This window comes from Camelina sativa, chromosome 6 (genome assembly GCF_030686135.1).
Source record: "Camelina sativa cultivar CO46 ecotype springtype chromosome 6, ASM3068613v1".
Lineage (NCBI taxonomy): Eukaryota > Viridiplantae > Streptophyta > Magnoliopsida > Brassicales > Brassicaceae > Camelina > Camelina sativa.
In genome coordinates, this window is record NC_141885.1 from 6,932,420 (window position 1) to 6,955,250 (window position 22,831).

At 34.9% G+C, this 22,831-nt stretch overlaps 2 protein-coding genes and 2 long non-coding RNA genes across 5 annotated transcripts; 1 reads left to right on the top strand and 3 right to left on the bottom strand.

Annotated features, from left to right (window-relative positions):
- Positions 1 to 2,535: 2,535 nt before the first annotated feature.
- LOC104790585 (exocyst complex component EXO70E2-like) lies at positions 2,536 to 5,114 on the bottom strand. Its single transcript, XM_087456325.1, has 2 exons — positions 4,921 to 5,114; positions 2,536 to 4,763 (listed from the first exon to the last, which is right to left on the bottom strand). Exon 2 carries the CDS (start codon positions 4,689 to 4,691, stop codon positions 2,715 to 2,717), a length of 1,977 nt encoding a protein of 658 aa, XP_087312451.1. The 5' UTR covers positions 4,692 to 4,763; positions 4,921 to 5,114; the 3' UTR covers positions 2,536 to 2,714.
- Positions 5,115 to 8,010: 2,896 nt separating this feature from the next.
- LOC104790586 (ninja-family protein AFP3-like) lies at positions 8,011 to 9,904 on the bottom strand. 2 transcript variants are annotated; one of them, XM_087456326.1, is made up of 3 exons: positions 9,884 to 9,904; positions 9,042 to 9,439; positions 8,011 to 8,464 (listed from the first exon to the last, which is right to left on the bottom strand). In XM_087456326.1, exons 2-3 carry the CDS (start codon positions 9,433 to 9,435, stop codon positions 8,160 to 8,162), a joined length of 699 nt encoding a protein of 232 aa, XP_087312452.1. In that variant the 5' UTR covers positions 9,436 to 9,439; positions 9,884 to 9,904; the 3' UTR covers positions 8,011 to 8,159. The 2 variants fall into 2 exon arrangements, with proteins under 2 accessions (XP_087312452.1, XP_010514662.1); XM_010516360.3 differs by having other exon boundaries at positions 9,719 to 9,894.
- Positions 9,905 to 11,943: 2,039 nt separating this feature from the next.
- Positions 11,944 to 12,778, bottom strand: LOC147942359 (uncharacterized). The gene is made up of 2 exons (XR_015558871.1): positions 12,510 to 12,778; positions 11,944 to 12,400 (listed from the first exon to the last, which is right to left on the bottom strand). It is a non-coding gene; the product is annotated as an uncharacterized LOC147942359 (long non-coding RNA).
- A 1,369-nt stretch (positions 12,779 to 14,147) lies between these two features.
- On the top strand, positions 14,148 to 15,585 carry LOC147942360 (uncharacterized). Its single transcript, XR_015560490.1, has 2 exons — positions 14,148 to 14,501; positions 15,177 to 15,585. It is a non-coding gene; the product is annotated as an uncharacterized LOC147942360 (long non-coding RNA).
- The last annotated feature ends 7,246 nt before the right edge of the window (positions 15,586 to 22,831 follow it).

Below are 22,831 nucleotides of genomic sequence, written 5' to 3' on the forward strand. Positions count from 1 at the left end.
TTGTTATTGTTGATTGTTGATTGTTTATGGATGGTTAGAGATGACTCTATTGCCCAGTAGATGGGAGGATTGCCTTACTGAGTGTTTATAAAATACTCATGCATTGCAATTTACGTTTGTGGTGCAGGTAAAGGCAAAGTGTGATCGTGGAATCAAAGCAATGAAGAGGAGGATGTTCTAGTGGTTCGCTTGGTTGTCTGGCTTCTGTTAGGTTGCTAGAGTTGAGTCATAGAATGTTGTTTAGGATTGTTGGTTATATGGTTTATTGTTTTTGGATCATTAGTTTGTGATTTGAAATTAATATCGGTTATTGAATTATGATTAGATTATTTATTGGTTTTGGTATCTGTTATTTCCGTTGTTGGTTGTGTTTGTGGTTAGGTGGTTAATGGGTATGAGACCACTAGCTATAATGTATTTATTATTATTATTTATTATTTACTAGTTAATAAAAAAACGGATTAGGTCGTTTCATTGTAAAAGAATAAAAGACCATTGATCCACAAATTTTAAGTAGAAAGTATTTCCAAGTTGCAATTTTAATTTTGTCAACGAAAATTCCAAATTAGTTTAAAATATTATCAATTTGTATGGTGTGACACCATGGAACGGAGTGGCAGTTGCCCAAAGACTTCTGGTAATAGCGATATGGTCAATAAAGTCTATTTCTTTTGACTTGTCCCTTACTCTCAGACTAAATAATTTCTTTTGATTATATTATTTCCTATATATTAAAAGAGAAGCATTATGGAGAAAAAATTTATTTATTATCGCCAGAAAGTTCTGTATCCGATTTATTGTTTATCCTTATTATTCCATAAAATTACATAAAACTGCCACTGTTATATATATATATATATATATATTTTGTCAACTGCCATTACTGTTCATTTTATTTATATACACAATATTTTGCTCATATAAATTCTAAAATTGGTAAATATTATTCAAAATTTGATAAATATTATCCCCTACATATTTTCAAAATTAAATTAGTTTTACTATGTATTGTAATATAATAATATAACTATATTATGAGATGTAAAAATATATATATATTTCAAATTATATCTTCAGAAATATAGATAATGTTACCTTTCTAGTAATTTTATAAAGTTTTAATGGTGAAAGAATCGAAGATCATTTGAAACTGGCTCAATGTTTATTATTTTACCTAAAACAATAACTATATTTGCTCAAGTAAACATATGATCACCAATTAAAATGACATGAATATATATTTTAATGTGGATAACTATGTAGTTAAACATTATATATAAATATGTAGTTATAGTGTTTTTACATAAATCTTAAAATTTAAAAAATTCAGTCCAATAAAAATGAAAACAAGTAATAATATTATACCAATAGCTGAGATATATAGGGATCTAATGACCAATTAAAATTTATAAAATCCAGTGACATAATACCATAACTAAGACCAATTCTATAAGGGATCGCATGACCAATTATAGTCTTCCTCCTCACAAAACAATTTTGTAATTTTATTTCTCCATCAATTACGGACACATATATTACTTAAAAAATTAATGATATCCAAATTAATAGAATTCTCCTTAATAAAATACTTTATGGTATCTCCTATATAAAATACTCACATTTTCTATCCCATTTATTATTTTCCCTTCTCTTACTATATTATTTACATGAAATTGTCATTAGTATACTGTTGAAACGAGAAACAACAAATAAACTGATTTGATTATAAGATATGATCTGGGCGGACTTTCGGTTTAAATTGAAATGAACTAAGAAGAATTGCGAACTGGATTTTTGTATTAGATTTTTTGTTGAAAGTAGCTACAAAATTACACTGTGTTTTTGCTTTATGAATTTTATCTATTTAAACTTGAACTCCTCAACTAGCTGTTCTAACCTCCCCGCAAATCTCGCCCACGATCTCTTAACTTTATCCCGTGAACGACTCGACCTTGGCAATAGAATTCTCGTCTTGGGCTCGCGGCAGGCCCACTATCAGGTCCGAATCTTGTTTCCTTAACGGGCTCTTCGTGGGCCTGCAGGTCGGCCAAACCCAACACCAACATATACTAAGGAATATTTCATTCAATAATTGAAGGAAATCTAAACTATTAATTGGGGAATACACTTAAGGGTTAAAAAAATCATATCAAATATCCATGTTGCCAAACTGACTCAATTTACATATTAAGAAGAAAAAAAGATTAAACAACAGATTTATTATATTTTAGGAAATCGTTCAAATTAGTTCCATAATAGTCATGCTATGAGAATTTTGTGTGGGTATATTCATGTATGACAAAATATGGGACGAGAATTTTGGAAAGAAGAATTTAAGTAGAACATATGATGACATACTATTTATTCATATGAATTACGAGGAATGGGTTTTTTTCGGGTAAAAAAAAATAAACGTTGCAATCACACATTAGACGGGTTTGATCCCTTGACAATTATATTTTTTCAAAAAATTATGTAAAAATAACCCCGCAGGTACTATGCGGGTCTGACGACGACAAACCAACGACGACAAGAAACAACAAAAGACTTCTCAAACTTTTATTTCACTAACCATATTCATGAAATGATGAATATAAAGATTACAAAGGTCAAATAAATTCAATACAAATAAAACAAATTACATATATTTCTATACTTATAACATAAATATTATGAATCACCAAACTCTTTAACACAATTCATCATCATCATCATCATCTTCTGTAAGAATTGGTCAAGGATTTAGGAGAACCAGCAAAGAGATCTAACAAGAGTCTCTCAAGATCATCAGTAGTGTACTTAATATACTTTTCACTCACAGTGTTCTTGTGTCTACAGTAAAATGTCCAGTACGCTTGAATCACCCACATCGAAGCCTTTGTCCTCACATCTTCTCTTAGCCTCTCATCTGATATTAACCACCCGGTTTGGGCCTTGTACACTTCCTCAAACGCAGTGTTGAATCCTTGAAACCGCTCCCTCGGGCGTAGATTCCTTGAACCAGAACCAGAACCTGAGCCAGAACCGGAGCCAGAACCATCGTCCTTGAGGAAGGATAGGACAGGGAGCCACGTGGCACGTTCGTATTCCGTTGCTTGCTGCTGAAACTTCCATGTATGCTTCCGGTTCCATTTGTCACCGAAGATATGTCTCAGCTCAGAGTTAAGCACTTTCCTGGTCATGTAGTGTACGTTGTTGAGGAGAAAAATGTGTCGTAGAGAGATGTCTTTGTATAGTTTTGATTTCTCTTGAAGGTTGGCTTCAAGAACTGAGGTTATGGAGTAGAAATGTCGCGTCATTGCAAGAAACTTCTCTGGTGAGGAAGAGTTTTCGTAGGTGGACTCTTCTTCGACCATCACAGGATTGATAATATCAGGCGATGGTGGTATGTTGAAATCTTCTACATCGTCGTGTTCCATAAGAAGCGAGTCGAGCGTGTGGCTGAAATCAGTTAGCGCCATGAGGTAGTTCATCACGTAGTTTGTAAGCGGGTGAACAGCTCCTCCAGGGAAAGGATGAGATGAGACATCCGAAGCAATCGCACTTTTGAATTCAAGAAACGTTGTTCTTGCGCAGTCCCCAAGTCTCCTCATCACTTCCCTGTATTCTGTTCTTACGGATGAACCAGGATGATCCGAGAACAAAGCATCGATCTCTGGTAAAAGCTCGGATGCTAGCTCGTACATTTCAAGAATCCTAAACAACTTCTCTGGTTGTCGTGGACCAAGAGACACAGCTTCACCAAAATTGAGCAACTGCATCATCGGAGCCTTTACTGTATCAACAAAACATGTTAGACCGATATCGTTTAGGTCACCAAAGATCTGATTATCAAGAGCCTTCTCGTTTAAGAGATATATCTGGACGATACTTCTCATAACCCGAACCCATTTCTTGATATTCGTATTCAACGTCGCCCAATCCATCCTCAAAACATCTTCAATACTTAACTTCTCGACCTCATGGTTATAAAGAAACTCATCCAACGCGTCTTTTCTAATCATTGTACATACCTGAATACACTCACGGTCATACCCCGAAGCAATCATAGTGTTTGCAATGTTCTTGAGGTCTGATATAACATCAGGATTAATCAAATCAACCACAATTTCCCCTGAGCTTCTCCTACTATTGTTATTATTGGTTTCAAGAATCAAATCCTCAGTAGAAGCAGCACCAAAAGAAGCCATGGATCCTTCTTCAACTGACCGAAATGAAGAATGTTCAAGCTCAAAAGGCAACCTGTTCTCCACAAGAAGATGCTTAAACTCATCCTCAAGCCGTGCCATGGACGTTTGAAGAACATCATGAGCTTTTCTCAAAGAAACCTCCTCGGTACCAGTCTTCCCCAAACCAGAAGAGCCATCCAACCGATCAATCAAATTTCTCAACTCATTCACAGCATCCAAATACAGATTACCTTCACCAGAACCCAAATCCCAAATCATGGATTCATCGACGTCCCTAGTCATAATCTTCTCACTAACAACATTAAGCCTTAGCTCAACCTCACCTAATTCATCTTCCCCATCTCTATCTTCAGAGATCACCACACGAGACAACTCTAACAAGAGATTACCCAAAACCTTCTTAGCATTATAAGTAAGACTCTTACCAGATCTAAGTTCCTTCACAAGATACTTAGCAGCAACAATCAATTTCTCTTCTCCATCTACCTCAAACTCTCCCATCTCCACACACAATCACCAAACAAAGCTTACCCTAAAACAGACTTTAAAGCTCTAAACCTTAACTCTCAAAACCTTGAACCCATTCAAAAAAACCCAGAAGAAAGAATCAACAACAACAACAAAAAAAAGCTTAAACTTTATATGAAAGATTGAGACTTTAGAGTGAAATACTTGGCAAAAGAGGATCTTTTTCAGAATATGAGATTGGTGAAGAAGAGAAGAAACGTACGGATTGAAAAAAAGATTGGTCGCTGCCTAATTCTGATTGAAAAAAATGCAAACTTTCCCAGAAAATCTCTGTTTCTTCTCTCTTTTTTTTCTTTCTTGTTTTTGGACTTTATTACTTTTGTTTTGTTTTTTTCTCTCTATAGGACCTTCAAAGAACAGAGGAAGAAGAAGATTCAACGGAAGAAATGTAAACGCAGTATTATAAATGAAATATTGGAATATTAACTATTCTATTACTCTGCTAAACACACTCGGTTTTGTAATTTTTAAACACAACTGGTGTTTTTTTTTTTTTTGTTAGTATATATCCGGGTATATATATATATATATATAGATGCTGCTGGTTATATTATATTTTGTTTAACTAGATCAGTTAGATAAACAAACCAAAAAATGAGGCAGTCTAAGACGGTTTTATAATACGGGAGAAAAGAATTTGAAACTTATATTAAAATAGAATTTTAATATATTTGACCTCAGGAGTGATAATGTAACATGGTGGTGTAAATCGTGCAAATTTAATGAAATGAGCAAGTTGAAAAGACTGTAGCAACTAGCAAGGAGAAAGTTTATTTTGTGGTCGAAGAACACTCGAAGGGTCAAGGTCAAAGCTAATGTAAACAACTTGATCGCTCTGTGTTTCTTATGATAATAATAGACTTACCTATGGGCGGAAAAAGAAGTAGAGAAAGAAATGGCAATTAATTAAGTTTAAGACTGAATATAATACAACTCAAGGTTATATACGATAAATATCAAAATTTGAGTAAACAATGTTGAATTTCAATTAAAAAAAACAGTACATTGTTATTACTAATTTTATAATTTGTTAAATATACTTATGTTATTTTGTTAAACAAACAGTAAAAATAAGTAAAATGCTAAGTCATATTACCTCTGTTTCATATTACTTTGTCGTTATAGTAATTTCACACATATTTAAAAAATACTTAAAATTTTTGTTTTATCATCCATTAATACACTATTTTATTTTATATAAGTAATTAATAAATTAAAACTTAAGGAAAAAACTATAAATTAGAAATTTGTTTCATAAATTTTCATTATAAACTTTAATTCTAAAAAGAAAACTAAAAAGGAAATGGAAAGAGTATAATAGAAATATTTATAGAAAGTTAGAGATCTATTTCATAAAGTTATTGCTAACAAACAAGTATTGGTTTATTAGTAAATGACAAAGCCATTTATTGCATAAAGTTAGAGATTTATTTCGTAAAGTTATCTCTATACGTATTACAATAGACACTATGATACTCGTTTAATCGTGACATAAATTTATGTAGTTTTTTCAGATAAGTCAATTGTATTCATTCATAGTCTCTTTTTTTTGGCAAAGATATTCATTCATAGTCTAACTTGGAGTTATATTATAATTTTTAGCCATTTACATTACTCTTATTTTCTTAATAAATTTCACATTTGAAAAAAAGAAAATTAAATGAATTAATATAGATTTATAAAAAATATGATATTTATTAAATCAAAAAACGAATAATAGTTTTTATTTGAAATAATTTTGTAATTGTATTTTGAAATAATAAAGCATAAAAAATGTTTGTTTGGATTATTTTTTCTCTCTAACTTCTCAAACCATACAAAAAAACATCTTAAAAATAAACTATATATATATATATATAATTTTCTAAACATGTATTAGGCTTATGAGTTATGACCTTCTAAATCAAGTTGATAAGATACGTCTAAAACTAGTTACTAAATCCCAAATTTATTTCAGTATTTTAATAGTGAGAGTCAATATATGTACCATAAGACCAATAAATTTTAAATAAGTATCCAATTTGATTTTGTTGTCGAACGAAATTACTAGAAAAAAAAAAACAAAAAAACACTACTAGTAACATTTGTGGAAGTGTCTTCTGAACACCTTATTATTTTAGAGATTTTTATCCAAATAGATCTTTGTTCTAAAAAAAATTTGAAATTGGGCATTTCTATCTGTTATACTGAATTTATGCATTATTGGTAAAACCAAAAGACAATTTTGGCCCTCTATCTTTTTCTTTTTTCTCTTTTTTGTTCTCTTCTTCTTTCTCCTCTGCTAATGAGACCATCGCCTCCTCTGACGACAATTGTGGCTCCTCACCACCATCATCCATCAACATTATCTTCGTCGCTTACAACCCCAACTCCTTGCCTCGAAAATACAAAACCGTTCCACCACCAACACCATCTTGGATCTAATAAATTCAATAAATTTAATCTATTTCGTTTTGGATGAAAAAATCTAAACCCTAAGAATATATTACCTTGTGAACCTATAATTACAAATAATTATTAAATCAAAAATTTCAATCATCTTCAAAACCATCTCGTTCATCTGGATTTCATCTCATTCACTGGATCTCATCATCATCACCACCATCTCGTCACTGAATCTCATCAATTTATTTTGAATTTGACCATAAACAAGTTCATGATAAAGGCGGATGTTCATTGGAAAAGTCGCATATCCAAAACAAAATATGAGGAAGGTGAAACCGTCCTTTCATCCAAGTATAAATGTTCATTTCTGCAATTATGGAATCATGGACAGAAAAATCTAATTCCATAAGAATCTGGAAGAAAATGTCTAATTCTATTTTGCAAAATACTCGTTTCCTTTTTTCTCGTAAACTGTTTAGAAAAAGTTGTTATAGAAAAGAAAAAAAATACTAATGTCATAAATCCTAACTCCAAAGGAAGATTGTGCTGTCTCTTATTTAAATGCGCTTAAGGAAACAAATAAATCCTACAATAATAAAAAACTGAACTTCCAAGAAATATATATATATCCTACGAAATAGGAAATGAACAAAGAGAGAAAACAACCCCAACAGAAATTAAAAATCTTAGATTTCTTTTCTTTCCTCCATTGATTCCAACTTCCAAGCAACAAACCACCCACAGGCCACAGGCGCACAGCTATTAAGTCCAACTGATTGGTATCGTGGGTCAGGTTGAACTGTTCGGTACGTAAACATGTTACAAAGAGATTAGACAAGCTCGTATATATAACCTCGACGAATTTAAATCGAAACCAGTCAAAGAATGAAAATTAATCACCAACACAAGAACGAATGAACCATACTATTTATGTATAAATTCCGAAAATCTCGAGTTCGATAATTATCAGTTTATACACCTCGGAGATATGAGAATTTGTAACATTGTTTACCGATACAACAAACCCCTCAAAAGAGAAACTCAAAGGGCAAAGGGTCACAAGAAGGGAGATGGATTTACAACGATGTGCTTTAAGGGATATGCAACATCACTACCACCAGCATGTTTAACAAACTCTGCGGGTGAGAGGAAGCTTCCATGGCACACACACACAATCCTCACTTCCTCACCTTTCCTGTACCTATACAGAAACCCATCAATCTTTTTCCCATTCGGTCCATCGCCTATTGTTGACACACATGGCATGTCTTCCATGATGTTTCGGCTCGCTTCTTTACCCGGATTCTCGGGCTGGGATTGGGCAGTTGAAGGGCTTGTTTCCATGGACTTGTTTGTTGTTGCTTCAAACACAAGAAAATAAATATATCTCATTAAAACTCCAAACAAGAGACAATACTAAACATAATCAACCAAAATGTTAGCAAAACCTACACGATTTACTAGGTTTGTTTTCGAATCTTATCAATAATCCCTTTGATAAATTGTGCATTTTCACAGGAACATATTTTTTTCCTTGGAATGGAAATACAAACAACGTAGTAACTATAACTGAACTTAAAGGCTACCTAAAATGGCCAAAAATCGGATTAAAAAAACCTAAATTACACCTAAACGCGATAAAAGGGGAGAAATAAAACATTGAACAAAGACTCAAAATCTCTTAAAATACCTAAAAGAAACCACAATGCAGACAATTCATCCACCCTAAGATAAGGAATTCTAATATCACTACATTCAAAAGAAGATTCAAGTTCTTGTATGTACCCTAGTTAATCAAGAATGTGCCCTAGTTAATCAAGAATCAAAGATCTAAACAAGACAGGCAAACCCAACCCTCAATCTCAAAGACTATAGAAACCATGCATTAATCCAAATTCCACAAACTCATGAAAGATCACAAAAATTGAGGTAATGTACCTTGAACAGGAGGAGGGAGAGCATCAACTTCAGACAAACCAGAGGAACCACTACCAGAAGAACCAATAGATCCTTCTTCAAGAACCTTCTCATCTCCACCATTAGCAGTTCTATGTTTCCTCTGCTTCTCTGATCTCTTCCTCTTAGCCTCAAGCCTCCTCAAACTCTGCAGCTCCTTCCTCTTCCTCCACTCTTCCTCCGTTTCCACAGGCAACGAACAAGTCCTACTCAAACCTGATCTATCGTTGACCACCAAATCAACAACCGATGAAGTCCTTATGAGCCTCGTTTTCGCAAGTGGGTCAACACCAAATCTTCCATTGAGAGACAAACCTAAGTCTAACTCAATGTCTACCTCTCCATCTTCTTCAGACAATCTCTGCTTCTGCAACATAACTCTGGTCGGAGAAAATAAATACTCCGTTTAGATTAGAGATCTCTCCAATTTTTTTATTTTCTCTTTTTCTCTAAACTTCAGGAAAATAAAATTTAAGATTAAAAGGTTAGAAATTTCCAACAGATTCTTGATGATAAAAGAAGCAAATTCAAATCCCAGTAAAAGAGCAAAATATCAAATTTTAGAAGATTCCCTTTCTTCGATTAATGACGACCTTCCCTTTTATAATTTTTCAATAATTAAAATAATAAAAATTCTCAGAAATTTTTTCAACATTTACCGAAAAAATCTCCGACAAATCTTGAACGAACACTCCCAAAAATTTACGAAAAATAAAAAAATCCAAGAAAAAAAATAAGAGCCTTAAGAGAGAATTTAGATACTACAAATGAAAAAAAAAAGCTGTTTTGTCTAAACTGCGAAAAAGCTAAAATACCAAACCTACCTTTGTTTTGTGCATTAAGTACACGTGGAATCGTTTGTAGACTTATGACCCAAGGACTTAGAGCACCCACGTGGTTTTCGATCGAGAAAAACAAAAACCAGACCGTACACGTGTCTTATGTTCAGTGGTATTTACGTTGTAAGATGGCATGTCGCAGCGTCAGGACGTCACGTGTCTTCGTTTTAAAAGTTAAATCACATTATCTTTTGTGTTGCCACGTGTCTCTCTCTTCTTTGCTTGGGAATTGACACGTCGATTGTTTGGTTTGTACATATTTTTCTAGCATTATTATTAGTAAACGCAACTTGACGAACTTTAAATCTATTTAAACTGAAAAGTACGAAAAATCGAATATTTTACCCGAAAAAAGAAAGTCTTACGAAATTAAGCGTGTATTTTGTTTTCCCACGATTTAATAGTAGTCAACAATTAACATCTTTATGATAGAACAACTTTTTTATTTAGAGAAATTCATTTAAATACAACTAAAAAAGTTTCTTCTCTAAAAATATTATATTTTAGTTTTTTTTTAAAAATACTGTAAATTTTTTTTTTCAAAATTACCACAAAGACAAATTAAAATGTAAATTTTTTTTCAGGTTTGGGTTGATACATTTAGTTTCACGGTATAGTTTTTAGGGGTAGGGTTTAGTATTTAGAATTTAGAAATTAGTTTTTAGTATTAAAACTTTAATTCAATTATGTGGTATTTTTGAAAAAATATATATTTTAATAATATTTAAAAAAAAACTAAATTATGTTATTTTTGATATTAAAACTTATTTTAATGATATTTATGACAATTGCCCTTTTATTTAGTTAGTGGGATGGTGGGTTTATATTTTTATTAGAATGAACAACATGACTGAAGAGACTAATTTTTTCTGTTATTGTAATCAAGGGTCAAAACCTATTTTCTTAGGTTCTTTTTTTTTTTTGAAAGCTACGTAATATTTGGTTTGAACATAAATTTAGCTATATTTAGCCATATAAGATTAACACGCCAGCAAAAAAAAAAATTATAGTATGAAAGAAAACTTGTGGTTTTATTTTATATACTAAACAAGTAAATGATTTCTGTCCTAATTTATCTTCCAAAAAAACTGTGATCCAAAATTAGAAAATAATCCATAAAATTATAATTTTATAATATTATTAAATTGTAAATTTTAAATGATCAATTAGTAATAATTGAGTAACAATTGAAAGTCAATGCTGCTCAAGCAAAAAGAAGTAAAGTTCAAACCCCCTCAAAAGTGAGTGTCAGACTTTAATTCAAGCAATGCAGCATTGTTCGTCTCAGGGTTATAGAAAAATTGTTTTTGAAGGTGATTGTCAAGAAGTGACACAACTTCTCTCAGAGAGCACAATCAACTTCGGAGTTCATAATTGGTTTAGAGAAATACAACATTGAAAAGCAAAGTTTGAAGAAGTTCAGTTTAAATGGACTGGAATAACTAATAACAAAGCAGCAAACCATCTTGCCAAATCCCCTTTGCCTCTAAATGAATCTTTTGTATTTCATTATTTTGTTCATTTAAGTTTATCACCAATCCTCCATGAGAATCATTGTAACTCAACTATTTAATTTTAATGATATCAGATGTTATAAAAAAATATAAATATAAATTTACTGTCATTTTAAATATGTGAAAGATTTTAGTAATTCTGAAAAGAAAATAGTAGAGTATTTAAAAAGAAGAAGTGGAAAGTTTTTTCGCATAAATAAAAATCAAATGGATGTGAATAAATATTAATTACTTACGTTTGTAAAATTTATTATGTCTTTCTAAATTTGGTAATATTTTTTTGAATTCAAAAATTTAGATAATCATTCTCATAAATATAAATATGTCCTCGAACTTCTAAATATGTAAAATTTAGCATGGTTGAAAACTAATTTTGGATCAAGCAAATAGTTTTGGGTAATTTGTCCACTTTTATATTATTTCTCATTATATACAAAGTATTTTTTTTAAAAGTATTAATCACGAAAATTATGATTGATATACTTATATATTGTTGTATGCGAAACCTAGCTAAAGAAAGCTAAACAAAAAAACAATAAAATCAAAGTGTAGATGCTTTGGGAGGGTCGACTCTGTTATACTACATGTTGCTTCTTTAATATACAACCTATACTTTTTGGCTCTTTTCAAAACATCACAAACAAAGTTTTTCAGACATCATAAACTATACATTATCTTTTAATTGAAACACACCGACTTTAAATTGTGATTAAATTTACTAAACCGGTAATCACGTTTTGAAAACCACGATTAGGTTAAGTGAACCAAAGAAATGAACCCACACAAACGTCTTCTTCATAGTATCAAAATCCTAATTTTTAAGGGTTTCTCTCTTCGATCAATTTCATTGCAACAAGTAGTCGTTTCTCTCTTTATCTCAATTTGCCTGGTAAGATCTTCTCCCTCTCTCCTTTTGTAGTTCTCTCTCTCCTTTCATAGTTTCTCTCTCTCGTTAGCTCAGTTTTAGAGCTATTAATTTTTCAGTTACCTGATGAACGAAGAAAACATGGATGCATGAGATACAATCGGACATTAAAAAACAAAAATAACAGCTAAAAAACAAAAAGCAAAAGAGAGGGTAAGAAAATAAAAATGACAGTGAAGTGAAGCCGAAGATGATGAGGATGGAGTGGACAATTCTGAAGTAGAAGATTCAGTAGTGAATTCGTTGTTGAGTTGTCTGTTGATCGTAATTAAATTCCCGACAGTTCAAATGAAGAGGAAGATCCGCTGGTTTTGCGAGATATAAGTATCGTAATGAGCAGAGTTGATAGATTTTATGTAGGTCAATATAATTGTTTTTCAATGGTGTTGAGTTTAAAGAGGTTGTCACTGATCAGTACGTTTTAAACACTGAAAATAATGTGGTTTAAGGAAGATGGGAGAGGACAGCTTGAAGTCAAGTGTGGAATTGTTGACAAGTGTAAGTGGATGGTGTAAAATAATTATAATGAGTTAAATTTGTTTATTGATACAATAGAAACCCAATTTTTTTTGGGATTTTGATACTACGAAGAAGAAGATGATTGCGTGGAATCGTTTCATTAATCTTAATCGTGGTTTTCAAGACGTGTTTAATGGTTTAGTAAGTTTAATCACAATTTAAATTCGTTGTGTTGCAATTACAAAATAATGTATAGTTTGTGATGTTTGATAGAGAAAAAAATTGTTTGTGATGTTAAGAAAAGAGGCAAAAGGTATAGGGTGTATATCAAAGAAGCAGCATAGTTGGTGTAGTGTAGCAGAGTCGACCCGCTTTAGGAAGGAGAGAAAACATTTTTCATAAGGGTTAAAAAAATAAAAGAAACTATATAAATTTTATCAAAAATAAATTTATCATCATTTATATCTTGTAATTGTTTTGCTTGCCACAATGTTATGTATTCATTTGATGTTTGTATATTTAGTTTTAAGAAAATTAACTCGGCTAATATTTTTAGTATATAGTAAATATGTTGTATTTTCTCTAAAATTATTGGGGTTAATTATAATTTTGTAATAGGATCAATTATTGGGGTTTTAAAATCTATGTCGTGTCAACTAATTACATGGTAGAATGCGTCACTATAAATACTCATTCCGGATTAGAACATAACTACACTACAATCTTTAATAATTGTTGCAAAATAGACAAGTTTCAACAGTAGCACGAATTAAATGTTTTGTGTTTGAGAATATCTCGTACATTACTTGAAATTTGGAATTATAATAAATGGTGTAAATAAAATCAAGCACATAAACAGAATTATCCATACTTTTCTCATCTCCGAGTACGCTGAATACACACACGCACCAATCAATCTCTCCATTCAAACAGACTCATAAAAATACAAATATGTAACATGTATATATATGATAAATGGAGCAAATTAATTATACCATTTCATAGCATGTGAAAGATACGTATGAAAATTGATAACAAAAAAAAAGAAAAAGATATTTGTGAATTTACAGAATCTGAAGAGAAACACGCAAGAAATCAGACAAGAGATCAGATGGTGGACCTGACAACAATTCATTAGTACTTCTTTTTTTAACCCAACTTGCAAAAATCTCACTTTATTGTTTCGGTCTATCGACGTCATTCCTCTGGGTGTTTGACACGTTTACGTCCTCGTCATTCCTCTCCTTCATTGTTTCAAAACAGCTAAGAAAGCAATCAACCAAATTAGAAAGTACACAGAGAAAAAAAACTGGAAAGCTATTTTATGTAGATATTGAAAACTCAACTAAACATTGATGATATAATTTGAATTCTTATACTGTTTTTCTGTGGAGTTTTTTTAATACTTTTGTTAAGTCTAATTTTTTTTCTCTCTTTCTTGCCTTAAGTTTATTAGATAATCTTTCTTAAGTTTTTTCTCTCTAATTTTTTTTCTCTCTTTCTTGCATGAAACAAATACAAATCCACATTTAAAAAAAAAAATTAAGACAATGTTTTTTCTTGATGTTGCGATTAAATCCAATGACAAAAAAAAGCAGTTGTTTAACACACAAATCTGTGGAGAGTCTCTCGAAAGTTGTACGGTGGAGAGGAGTCTCTTGATGTTAATGGCCCTATTCTGAAGCATTTTGCAGCAGCAACAGCGGTTAGCGACTGAATCTTTTTTCCTTTTTTTTTTTTTTTACGTGCTAGTTTTGTAATTATAAATATTTTAAGGACTATGACTATAATTTAAAAAAATTTCAACAAAAATATCGACTTTTACGCTAGAGAAGAAGATACAAATTACAGATGTGCAAATCTCTTGGTAACTTTTAAAATCGAGCGACAGTCGCTGCTTTCAAAGTAAAGCTTGTGTGGTGTCGCCGTTTATTCCAGCAATTCTGAAATTTTCAAAATCAAATCGTCGGTAGAAATTCAAGAGAGATGAAGAGCAGATGACGAAGAAATAAACATAAATTTTGTATCACTAGTCGCTGTTGCTGTGTCCTCTCCCGAACAGGACCAATAACGGCAACATATAAGGCATATACATGTGTCGCTAAAAATAACAATAAGTTTTTTCTCTTTACTAACGATATTACCGACGATCATATTGAACGATTGACTTTTATCTCTGTTATATTTTTTTTGCCTTAATTGGAATAGCTATTGCTATCGCAACAATTAATTGACAAACATGGCCTAAGTGATGTAGCATCTACGATCTTGTTCTTCCTTGGGCGTTACGTTATTATTTTGCTGGGCTTTACTTAATATTTTATCTCTTTATTTCCACCGACACTAGCTTAAGCGGTGTTGTGTTTTCCTTTTGCTTTAGGTTTAATTGATCCTATTATTATATATAGTAGTTGTACGATTCTGATACAAGCCTCGGAATCCACCAAAACAAGACTCACAGACTCAAAGACTTAGAAGCTTGGGCGGAAGCGATCTGATGGTGAGTAACCGGTTTGATGTTGAATCCACAACACCGAGGACTAGAGAATATGATCCAAGGGCTATTCCTCGCAAGGATCAGAGACTCTACACGAAACCTAAGTTGTTTGATTCCACAAACTACCTAAAACTCGCAAGAACAATGATTTGTTTCAAAACACAAAGTGTTGAAGCAAACTGAAATTTCTTATTAAGCAAAAACGTGTGTTGAAAACTAAAACGTGATAGAGCTTATATAGAGGCTCAAGTACAACATCTATATGCTTAAATAAAGAAAGAAATCTCAACAATTAATGATAATTATGGTCTTTGGGAATTGAATGAGAATATCGGCCAAATTGGGAAAGTTGTGATGCACCTTGAGTCTTGATAACTTGGGGCCGAAGTTGTGGTTTCTTGGGACGTCTAGATACATTCTAGGAAGCTTCTGGATGGTCTTAAGAGTCTCACAAAGGCGCAACACTGAATAAGAAAAAAGTCGTTGTATCATAAAGACAAACAAATCCAAATAAGGAAAGTTGCACTTTAACTTGATCCGCCTAATCAAGTGAGGTGGGGTGCATCCTAAGATGTGTGGTGAAGTCTCCAAATGATATAGAAGCTCTCTAGGACGCCAAGGGATGCTTTGGTTTGAGCCACTTATGGAAATATCCAATTTGAGTGGTAATTGACTTGTGGAAAGGTTCCCTGAACCATGTCTTGAACTAGCTCGAAACAAGGGTGGCTTTCTTTGATCTTCCTCCTTAAAATATGAATAGGAGGATATGTGGAAGGATGTTGCCTTGTTAAAAACCTTTCTAGGTAAACCCATTGGGAAAAACCCTAGATAAGGGAAAAAGAGTGCAATGGTCCCATTCCAACGATATGATCTTCCGACTCGTTGAATGTCCGCATCACTTCTAGTTCTAGTGGTCAGCTCCAAAGTATGCTTGTTTCTGATTCTTGCACATATCAGAAGGATATCATAGTTCTCCTTAATTGGTACGAGCTGGTTCTCTCCAAAAAGTACTTCAGGCAGTCTATCGGGAAGTTCGTCAGGTTGTACATCAAGAAGTTTGTCACGTAGTACTTCAGCCACTGCTACAGCCGGTAATTCAGATCCCCTTCTTACATCAGATTCTAAGACTGAATCGATCCACGAACAAGCTCACTTATCTCTCACGTCTCTCTTGTGTGTTTGCGTAAAAGAAAGAACACCAAGGATTTTACGAGTTCAGGCTCCAGAACGGAATCATACGTCTCGCTGGAGGAACAACTCCGGAATCCACTGAGCTCAAAGTTTCTCTCTCTCAGTCTACAAGATCTCTCAATCTCTCTCTATCTTCTGTTACAACTAAATCAGATAAGATCTAACAAAAAAGAAGAAGAAGACTAGATATACGAGCTAACGTTTCAGCTCCATCACTCCCACGTGAGATGCACGTGCCTCGTGATACACTCCTCAAACCGAAGACCTTCCCTGTAGAGTAGAGTCTTTCCCACACTTAGGAAACTCATTGCATTAGGAGTCACACTTCACAATTCTCCACCTTGACTCTAATGCTATGACAAGCTTAGACCTTGGATTCCACCTCCGGACCTGGTTACAATGAACCAGATTATACCACCTGAGTAAACCCACTCAGCTTTATATTATCCTGAGTAAACCCACTCAGCCTCCATGAGAGCCTAAGCTCTCACTCAATTTCCTGTACTCTGAGAAACTCGAAAGCATCTTGAAGTTTCCCTACCGTCACTGTTTTTGTAAACACATCCGCCGGGATAAACTCTGTAGCAATCTTCTTGACCTGTATCACTCCATCACTTATCAACTCCCGAATGAAGTGATGATTAACGTCTATATGCTTCGTTCTCTCATGATGAACTACATTCTTAGCCAAGGCAATGGCACTCTGAGAATCACTATAAATGTTAACCGACTCCTACTTGAATCCTAACTCATTCATAAGACCCTTCAACCATACTGCCTCTTTAGCCGCATCAGTCAGCGCCATATACTCCACCTCAGTGGAAGATATTGACACTACCTTCTGCAGACTAGACTTCCAGCTTACTACATTACCTCCAACCGTAAAGACCACACCTGAAGTTGACCTCCGGTTATCCTTATCCCCAACATAATGAGAATCACAATAACCCTGAACCACAAAGTCTCCTTCATCTCAAAAACTCAGGTTCTTATCCAGAGATCCCTTTACATACCTCAATATCCACTTAACAGCTTGCCAATGCTGCTTGAGTGGTTTGCTCATAAACCTACACACCATGCTCACCGAGTGAGCCAAGTATGGCAGAGTACCAGTCATAGCTTACATTAAGCTCCCAACAACACTCTGATATGACACATTTCTCATGGACTCCCCCTGAATCCTTTCTTCCTCATTTGTAGCTGCTTTCAACTTGAAATGTACTCCTAAGGGTGTTTCAACCGACTTGCATTGGTCCATCTGAAACGTACCTAGAACCTTTAGCAAATAATCTCCTTGAGAAATAGACAATGTACCTTTGGCTCTGTCTCTGCTGATCTCCATCCCAAGGATCTTCCTAGCCTCCCCTAAATCTTTCATTTCAAACTCTGAACCGAGAAGTCTCTTGGGCTCATAGACTCTCTCGACATCCTTGCAGGCTATAAGAATATTATCTACGTATAAGAGTAGATAGATATACTCATCCTTGGAGAACTCCTTGAAATAAACACAACTGTCATACTTGCTCCGCTGATACCCATGAGATTGCATAAACTCGTCGAACCTCATATTCCATTGTCTCGACGACTGCTTAAGACCATACAGTGATCTCTGCAACAAACATACCCTATCTGGGTATTCTTCATCCACATAACCCTCTTGTTGCTCCATGTAGATTGTCTTGTCCAGATACCCATGCAAGAACGACGTCTTGACATCCATCTCTTGAAGCTCCATGTTGTGGTGAACCACCATGCTTAACACAAATCTGATAGTGACTTGTTTTACCACTGGTGAGAATACCTCTTGATAGTCAACTCCCTCCTTATGAGAATAGCCTTTAGCAACTAGACGAGCCTTGAACCTGGGACCCTCAACTCCAGCTATACCTACCTTCCTCTTGGAGATCCACTTGCAACCAATCGACTTCTGATTTTTATCTCTTTTCACAAGAGACCAGGTTCTATTCCTCATGAGAGAGCTCATCTCTTCATCCGCTGCTTCGGTCCATTTATCCTTGTCTGCGTCAAGTAAGGCTTCTTGATAGCTTCTCAGTTCTGACTTGCCACCATCTTTAGTAACTAGATAAGCGTACCCTGCTACCTCATCCAATTCTGCTTCTTCGGTAACATAGTCATCTAGTCTGGATGGTCTGACTATCTGTCTCTGAGATCTGTCTGTTGCTGTTTGCTGATTACCTAGCTCCGAACTCACAGACTGACTCCCATCACCTTCTGCATCAGCTTCTGCGTCTTGTTCATTACTCTGACCCGAAGCTCCACCTTGAACTTGATCTTTTGTTAACCTGATATTGCCTGCAATATCACAAAGAAGATCATCAGTAGAAAACTGAATAGAGTTAGAAGACTTACCTGACCGTTCCTGCGTCGCCAGATCCTTGTAGTCCACATCTTCCCTGAAGACTACATTCCTGCTGATAATCAGCTTTTTTTCTTCTAACAACCAAATTCTAAATCTCTTTGTCCCTTCTGGATATCCCACAAAGATACCCTTCTTGGCCCGTGGATTCAGCTTGCCCTCACTAGAGTGAGAAAATGCCAAACTCCCAAATCTTCTCAATCCAGATAGATCAGGAACCACTGATGTCCATTTCTCTTCTGGAATTTGGAAGTCTATCGCAGAGGACGGGGTCCTGTTGATCAAATACACCGCTGACGAAGCTGCTTATGCCTAGAACCTTCGACTCAAATTACTTTCACTGAGCATGCTCCTTACCTTGTTCATTATTGTCCTGTTGAGCCTCTCTGCAACCCATTATGTTGTGGCGTATAGGCACATGTCTTATGCCTGATCAATCCCTCAGTCTTACAGTAACCATCGAACTGATGATTACAAAACTCCAAGTCGTTGTCAGTTCGCAGCTTCTTTACCTTCATTTCACTCTGCACTTCAACCATCTTCTTCCACTGAACAAACTTATCAAATGCCTCATCCTTTGTCTTCAAGAAATAAATCCACATTTTACGAGACCAATCATCAGTAAACGTCATGAAGTACTGACAATTACCTAGGCTGTGAGGCACGTTTGGTGAGCCCCACAAGTCAGAGTGGATGTAATCCAACTTATCTTTTGTAACATGTTGTGCTGTTCCAAAACTTGCCTTGTGAGACTTCCCGAAAATGCGATCCTCACATAAAGTAAGACTGGACACCTTATCCTTCCCGAAGCATCCTTTCTTTGCTAACTCGTCCAAGCCTTTCTGTCCCACATGTCCTAGTCGGTTGTGCTAAAGTCGTGTTTGATCAGATGGACTACAACTGGACTCAACCGCCAGTGACTCAGACACTCTTGCTACTCCCTGTAGAATATAGAGAGCAGCTCTCCTCGTTCCCTTCATGAACACTGTACATCCTTTGACAACCTTTAGAACTCCACTTCCACCTCGAAACTCACAACCCTTGGCCTCCAAAATACCTACTGAAATCAGATTTCTGGTAATCTCTGGCATGAATCTTACACCATGTAGAACAAAAGTAGTACCATCGGTGTTCTCAAACCGAACCTTACCAATGCCTTTTACCTCTGAGAAAGAATTGTTCGCCATTCTTACCTTACCAGTGTTTACCTCTTGATACTCAAATAACAACTCTCTCCTAGGTGTCATGTGAAATGAGCACCCTGTGTCTAATATCCACTCATTCGCATCCACCCTACCTTCACCAAGATTGACCTCCGATGCTACCAAACACAAGATATCCTGAGCATCATCCTTGGCTAAAGCTGACTCACCATTGCCTTGTGACTGTAACTTCTGTTTATTCTTTTCCAGCCACTTGTAGCACTGTTTCTTGAAGTGACCTTCCTTGCCACAAACCCAACATATCTTCTTACCATCTAGGGATTTTGATCTTGATCTGTTGTTTCCTTTTCCGGCTTGATTCCCTCTGGTGTTTGACCTCCCTCGAACATACAACCCTTCAAAAAATGTTCTCGATCCATTACCGTCCCTTAATTCTAATTCCTTGGACTTAGTTGCACTAACCACATCCTCTAGCTTGATTCCTTCTCCACCGTATTTCAATGTTTCCTTTAAAATATCATACCTTTCCGGTAAAGAACTCAAGATCAGTATGGCTTGAACCTCATCTGGAACCTGGATCTGAAGATTGCTTAAGTCCGATATCATCTTCAAGAACTCATCGATATTCTCATCTAGAGATCTTGAATCTTGCATTATGTAATTGTAAAACTTAAGCTGCAGATAAACCCAATTAGGTAAGGTCTTTACCAGATACAACCTCTCAAGAAGAGACCACGCTTCTGCTGCTGATTTACACTGATCGATCTTCCTCAATACCTTATCACCAACGTTGAGGAAGATGGTGTCCATCGCTTTCTCACTTTGAGCGATCCTCTCCGACTCCTCTTCGATCCGACTCTTCTTCTTCTCAGGATCCTTTTCATCCGCTTCAGATAGTGGTGGAAGAGTCTCTTTCTCCACCAACACATCCTTCAAACCAAGGATCCTCAGATGCGCAAACATGCGCGTCTTCCACAACGAGAAATCACCAGATCCGTCAAACACCGATACCTTTAGCTTTGAATTCGTCATCTGCGCCTCGATCCTGATAACCCGATCTCCTCCGCAGCTCTGATACCAATTGTACGATTGTAAGACTGAATCGATCCACGAACAAGCTCACTTATCTCTCACGTCTCTCGTGTGTGTTTGCGTAAAAGAAAGAACACCAAGGATTTTACGAGTTCAGGCTCCAGAACGGAACCCTATGTCTCGCCGGAGGAACAACTCCGGAATCCACTAAGCTCAAAGTTTCTCTCTCTCACTCTACAAGATCTCTCAATCTTTCTCTATCTCTATTACTATTGAATCGGATAAGATCTAACAAAGAAGAAGAAGAAGAAGACTAGATATACGAGCTAACGTTTCAGCTCCATCACTCCCACGTGAGATGCACGTGCCTCGTGACACACTCCTCAAACCGAAGACCTTCCTTGTAGAGTAGAGTCTTTCCCACACTTAGGAAACTCATTGCATTAGGAGTCACGCTTCACATGAGTCTTCTTTTATTGTATGGAGCAGCTTGAATTTTAATAAGAAAAAACTAGAGAGTTTCTCTCACCCTATCGTGTCGTTTGCTCGGTTAGTTTAACGCAAAAACTAACGAGTTTTGGTCCTGTTGATCACAAACTCAATTTTTTCTGATATTCCGCTGCATTACTTAGTTAAAACATAACAGTGATTAAGATCGGTTCCTAACATTTAACCGAAAATAAGTAAACATATTAGTAGCTCTGAGCCTTTGACGAACATACATCTCACTGATTTGCGACACAAATTACACTAAGAAATTAGATAAGATGACATTATCATTGTGCCATATTTTCAATTGATTTACAACAAATAAAAATGTATAATTGTTTTAGAGTTCTCAAAATATACTTTCTATACTCGTCATGAATATTTGAGACTTTTAAAAGGTTTTTACTTCCTGGAGAAGAAACTGTTGGAAAGTGGTGTAATTTTTGCTAAGTATGGAACAGTTTCAAGATGGGTTATTGAGGGCATCTTTATAAGGTTGTAAGGATGTTCGATCGAGCTGAAAATTTGTGGAGAGACTCGTGCTAATATAAGCTCCATAATCAACAGTGGAATTGCAAATTGTATTGTTAGTTTGTGTTTTATTCGAGGGTTGTTAGAGAGGCTTTGTATATATGGAATGAACAATGACAAGTTGTATTGTGAGTTGGGCAAACAATCTCGGTTTGAGCACTGGCGGACCCAGAAATTATTTTTACCTGGTCATAGAGAGGATTGAACCCTGGTTAAGGGGTGTCAAATCCTATTATTTACCATATGTTATAACTATCACACTAAAATTTCTATACAAAAAATCTTAATTTCAATATTTATGGGGGTCAATTGAACCCCCTTTCCCCTTAATAGGTCAGCCATACTTGAGCTGAAACTTTTTTGGTGAATAGTAATCTTCTTACTTTGTCTTGCATTGGTCCTTGATTATAATAATCTTCTTACTTTGATTAGGACTTTAGGAGGATGTTAGCTTTCACTCTTTCCGTTTCGTTTCCTGTAAAATTTCTGAGCCACAGTTTCGTTCATTAGTAGCATATTGAGGATTTAACTCAAGAAAAATGTTCACTGCAAAGGGATCTTGATGCTTCACGTGCGCTGGCAGAATCCCTAGCATTAGAAAATTCTTCGATAACAAACACTTATAACGAGCATATATGTACATACCTTGTGGCATCCTACTATCGTAGAGATAAAAATAAAATATCATTTAAGAGTGAGAAATTACAATACTATCAATTCAGTAATTGAAAAAATAACTTGAAAACCAAAGAACA

What these genes read in the sequence shown, in the direction of transcription:
- LOC104790585 (XM_087456325.1), bottom strand. Translation starts at nt 4,691, where the DNA reads ATGGGAGAGTTTGAGGTAGATGGAGAAGAGAAATTGATTGTTGCTGCT.
- LOC104790586 (XM_087456326.1), bottom strand. Translation starts at nt 9,435, where the DNA reads ATGTTGCAGAAGCAGAGATTGTCTGAAGAAGATGGAGAGGTAGACATT. An exon ending in TCTCCCTCCTCCTGTTCAAG is followed by an intron (nt 8,465 to 9,041) that starts GTACATTACCTC and finishes TTGTGTTTGAAG; the next exon opens with CAACAACAAACAAGTCCATG.